General features: G+C 38.4%; 1 protein-coding gene across 1 annotated transcript; it reads right to left on the bottom strand.

The window, feature by feature from the left end:
* Nucleotides 1-975: 975 nt before the first annotated feature.
* LOC110047026 (adenosine receptor A3-like) lies at nucleotides 976-2,752 on the bottom strand. Its single transcript, XM_089278818.1, has one exon. The coding sequence runs from the start codon at nucleotides 2,212-2,214 to the stop codon at nucleotides 1,276-1,278; it is 939 nt and encodes a 312-aa protein (XP_089134944.1). The 5' UTR covers nucleotides 2,215-2,752; the 3' UTR covers nucleotides 976-1,275.
* Between the last annotated feature and the right edge of the window lie 1,839 nt (nucleotides 2,753-4,591).

Here is a 4,591-nt window from a genome sequence, read left to right as displayed (position 1 = left end):
CTCCGCTAAAAACTCTGCATGCAAATGAATGATGCAGAGAAAACAAAGAATTAACCATCTGTTTTGAACTCAATTTACATTCACTGACAATCCAAATGAAACGTGCTTCCTGTGTGCCAGAAGCTTCTAATGTCATCTTTATTCAACTTCATGGATGTAGGCTCCAATGACAAAATTTGGCTTTGTAAATTTGCTATTGTTCGGTCTTTAAATGTGGAAAAAAAAAGACTAAAAATAAAATTAACCGTTTTTCCCAGGGAAAAGTTGAGCAGCAGTCTTATGAAATATGATGAAATTTTGTAGTTTGTCATGGCGATGGCGACAGTTGACCTGCAATTTCCGAAACTTAATTTGTCTGGAAAATCGTCTTTATTTATCACTTTTAATCAGAGATGAAGGCTCACTCCTAATGTTTGTCCATAGATCAGATGTGAATTGCTTCCATACACTTCCATACTCTGAGATGATCCCATAATTTTCAACCAAATTGGGCCCCCTATGCGAATGTTTATGGTATAAATTATATCAAAAATTAAAAATGTGTTTGCAGCATGCTGACTGCTTTGGCTTGCCTGGCCAGGTTGTCTTGTCCCTTCATTTAAGTCAGCATCCCTCATTAATCTCTCTACGTACAGAGCTAGTCATTGCTGGGGAAAAATATGTTGCTTTTTGTTCCAATGAGGGAACACGCTTTAAAACAAGGGAAATATACATTGCTTTCCCCTCCTCTTGGGTACCATGCTTTAAAACGAGGGAAAAATACATTGCTTTCCTTCCCTTTTAGGTAATAACCTTTAGAACGAGCAAAATGTATCTTAAGTAGAAATACTCAGTCCTGGTCGCTTCATACTAAAGAAACCGGAGATAAGCGTCGGTTGGCTGATGGGCCACTTGGCTCGTGAGCAGATTTCACCTAAGAACCTATAACAAATCATCATTTTGTGTAAATCCGTCGAGTTTGGAAGAAAGGCTGAAGGAAAATCATGGAAAAACTAGAATGGGGCTAAACTCGTGGCGACTGCTGTCAACATTTTGCGTAGTCCACGAGGAGAAGAAATTTTTTTCATCTCTTTATTTGCAATTGTAAATTTACAGGATTTACAGAAACCAAACTTTATTTAAAACAATGCTGAAACATTTCCCTAACGACTACGCTACTGCTACAGAATCTTGTAACACCGTGTGATTTTAGGCGATCTTTTCGACAATTTCACAAATCTTTATCTTTAAACCTCATGAACTTTGTTATCTTTTTATCGTATAAGTCAACAACATCTAAGCGGAAAAACAATTGCAAAGCACTTGTCTAGTTGTGTTCTTTACTGCTTGTCTGACTTCTTCTATCTTCCAACAGTATAGAATTGGGTTTAATGAAGAGTTTAAGTAACTTAGAGTGACTGCATAACACCAAGCGTTATAGAGAGATAAAGATCTTCCACCACCAGTCTTCAAAACTGTCACTACACCAAGGGGTAGATAAGAAGCGACCAGCGTCAGTTGCAGCCATATTGCAGTGGACACTGCCTTTTTGTATCGTGCTATGTTTAATTGATTTGTTTGGTTCGGTTGTTGAACATGGTCTTGAATTTGATTTTGATGGTTACGAAGGCTGCAAAAAATCTTTGTATAAGAGAAAATCGAGGTTATAAGACTCAGTGGTACACCTATGGTGCCATACCAAAAGGTTATAAGGGGATTCCAAATGTACACTGCTGAATAAACCGTGGACACAAACCAAAAGGTAACAACGACCACATAGACTCGGTTTAATGTTACAACTTGTCTGTATCTCAATCCCAACAACAGGGCGAGAAGTCTGTCCACGCTTATTGCAGCTAGAGTAAACAGTGACACCCCACACAAAATATTGCCTGTTATGAAGCCTGCCATCGATATGTAGCGACACATACTCCAGTTTTCATTCAATGCAGAAATCCGGCTGCTAACATAAAGAGGTTCTGCAATTAGACCAACACAGAGATCAGTTGTTGCAAGGTTTCGAAGCAAGAGTTTGGACGGCGGATGAAGTGAAGACTCTTTGTGAAGAGCCATCAGGATCAAAGCATTTCCAAGAAATGCAGTAACGGACAGAAAAGAGTTAAAAACTGAAATAAATGTCAACTGGCCGCTTAGTTTATCAGTTAATCCTGCGGAACATAATAGTTGTTCAAATATTTTCTGCTGTCCATCTCCGGTGAAGTTTTCAGTTGCCATGTTGATCTGCAAGATAGCTATTTGTAGTTTATATGCAAACTGGAATCGATCAGCTCTCACTGTCTAAAGTTACAAAGCAGCTTCTTAACATCTGACGAACTACTGATCAAGACGCTTTTTGTAACGCCTAATTTCAAGTTTGCTGGAATATGTCGGTACAAGAATGATTGACAGTTTTTGAAAAAAAAAGATTAACTAGCCATAGGTGAGCAGCTGGGTTAAGCCCAAAGAGTCAATGGTTGTTGTTTCCCGGGGTTAAATTATCCGCATTTTATTTCATGTGATAATAAAGAAATGTCTAGTTTAAATATTAGTTTCAAACGTTATATTTCAACTGCAGGAAATATTTCGCAAATTCTGCAAACTCTACCGGTTATCCTGAATTAATTTCTTCCTTAGTCGTGAATCTAACAGATAGTCCATTTCCGAATACTTTGAGCCTCTGTTTCAAAACTAGTCCTCCTGTATAATCTTTCATATGAAAATGAGTTTGTTTGCATGAAAAAAAAAAAAAAAAAACCCTTAGGCGGAAATCATTTTCATGTCAGTATATCAAACACGAAAGACCGTGTTTGACCACATTTCCAAACACCGAGAAGAGAGTTGAAAGTACGACGCGTAGCGGAGTGTTTTTGAGCGAAGGAAAAAGACGGAGCAAAGAAGGTGGAGCAAAGGAAGAAGACAGAGTTCATGGGAACTCGAACGGGGCTGGGTTGCATGTCATAACGCCTTGATAACTCTAATTTTTTCTCCTGTTTTCCATTGATAAACTTAATTGTCCCCCAAAATCTTCACAGAAACGTTCCCTTTTTCGATGAATCGAATATCAAACGAAAAGGAATGCAGTATCTCCAAAGGTAATCCAGAAATGTCCCTATAAATGATCATGTTGATCTGTTGCCAGCTATGCCTAGGAGACTATCATTTACCAAAAGACGTAATTTTCAGTTTGAGCGACATTTAATATAATGTTTAAGTGATTAACAGAGACGGGACTGGAAGAGACATCACCTTTTTTTCTGAAACACACTTACAAAATTTAATGTAAAAGAGTGAACATGCAACAGCTGTCTCCAGACAAAATCGTCTTAAAATTAATCATTACGTTGTCTCAGAAAATGAAAACTTTGCACAGGTTCCTTTGAATTCGCCAACACTTTAAAGCACTGAGTACAAGCTGCTGTTTATGTTATCGAAGACAAAATGTTTCCAGCTTTACTGTTTCTTTGTCATTTAAAATGAAATGACTGACGTCCTTCCTTTGCTGTCTCTCCGGCTGATAAACAATTTTCTTTTAAAAACTCTTCATTCAAATGTATATAAAATGCAAGGAAAACACAGAAATAACATCTGTTTTGATCTCAATCCACATTCACTGAGAGTCTAAATGAAACATGCTTCCCGAATGCCAGAAGCTTCTAATGTCATCTTTATTTGACTTCATGGATGTAAGCTCCAATGACAAAACTTGTTTTTGTAAATAAGTTTGCTATGGTTCTACTCCTCAAAATGTTGAAAACTTTAGCAAAAAATACAATTATCCGTTTTATTGGGAAAAGTTAAACAGCAAGATCTCTGCAATACGGCGCTTAAATTCATACAGCCGATGCCTGGTTACGACCGCCTCTCGTAAGCGACTACCTCTCCTCGACGAGCAGGTTTCCAAACTACCAAGAGTTTTCAAGTCAAATCGCTGTATTTGAAACCTCTTTTAAGCGATCACCTCTCGTAAGCGACCGCGACCACTTTCACAGCTAAAAGTTGGAAATTTCCTATTGTTTCTAGCCTCTCGTAGGCGACCATTTGACAGATAATAGAGCGGAAATTGGATAATAAGGTGTTGTAACATCACTTGAATAAAACACTTAAAACATGAGGTAAATCTCTCTAGTTACCTTATGCTAATGAGACAAAAATTTTGACCCAGTGTGGTCTAAGCCCTCGTAAGCAACCACCTCCCGTAAGCGACCACCTAGGCTTTTGGGTTGTCGCTTTCGGGAGTTTCGACTGCATGTAGCTTATCATAGCGATGGCGGCAGTTGGCTCGCAATTTGCCAAACTTATTTTTTGGTGAAAAATCTCCTTTATTGGTCAGTTTAGAGATAGTTAAAGGGGCTCTCCTAATTTTCAAGCAAATTGGCGCCATGTGCTCATGTTTACTGACAACATCTATCAAAACGTTAAAGTGCGCATGCAGCGTGTTAAACTAGTTTGGCTTGTTTGGTGAGGTGGACTTCCCTCTTCCCTCAAGTAAACTTCCATCAAAATGATCAGATTGTTAATCTCCCCCAAAAAAGCTAGTGAATGCTGGGGAAAAGTCGGCGTGTCTCGCATAAAAGTAAAATTAATTGTCAGCCTTTAAATATCCCCTTGCCAT

Source organism: Orbicella faveolata, unplaced genomic scaffold (assembly GCF_042242905.1).
Source record: "Orbicella faveolata isolate gen_17 unplaced genomic scaffold, um_ofav_v1 contig_12, whole genome shotgun sequence".
In the NCBI taxonomy this organism is placed as follows: Eukaryota; Metazoa; Cnidaria; class Anthozoa; order Scleractinia; family Merulinidae; genus Orbicella; species Orbicella faveolata.
Note: the sequence above shows the minus strand (reverse complement) of the source record. Positions and strands in the feature narration are given on the sequence as shown.

What these genes read in the sequence shown, in the direction of transcription:
- LOC110047026 (XM_089278818.1), bottom strand. Translation starts at nt 2,214, where the DNA reads ATGGCAACTGAAAACTTCACCGGAGATGGACAGCAGAAAATATTTGAA.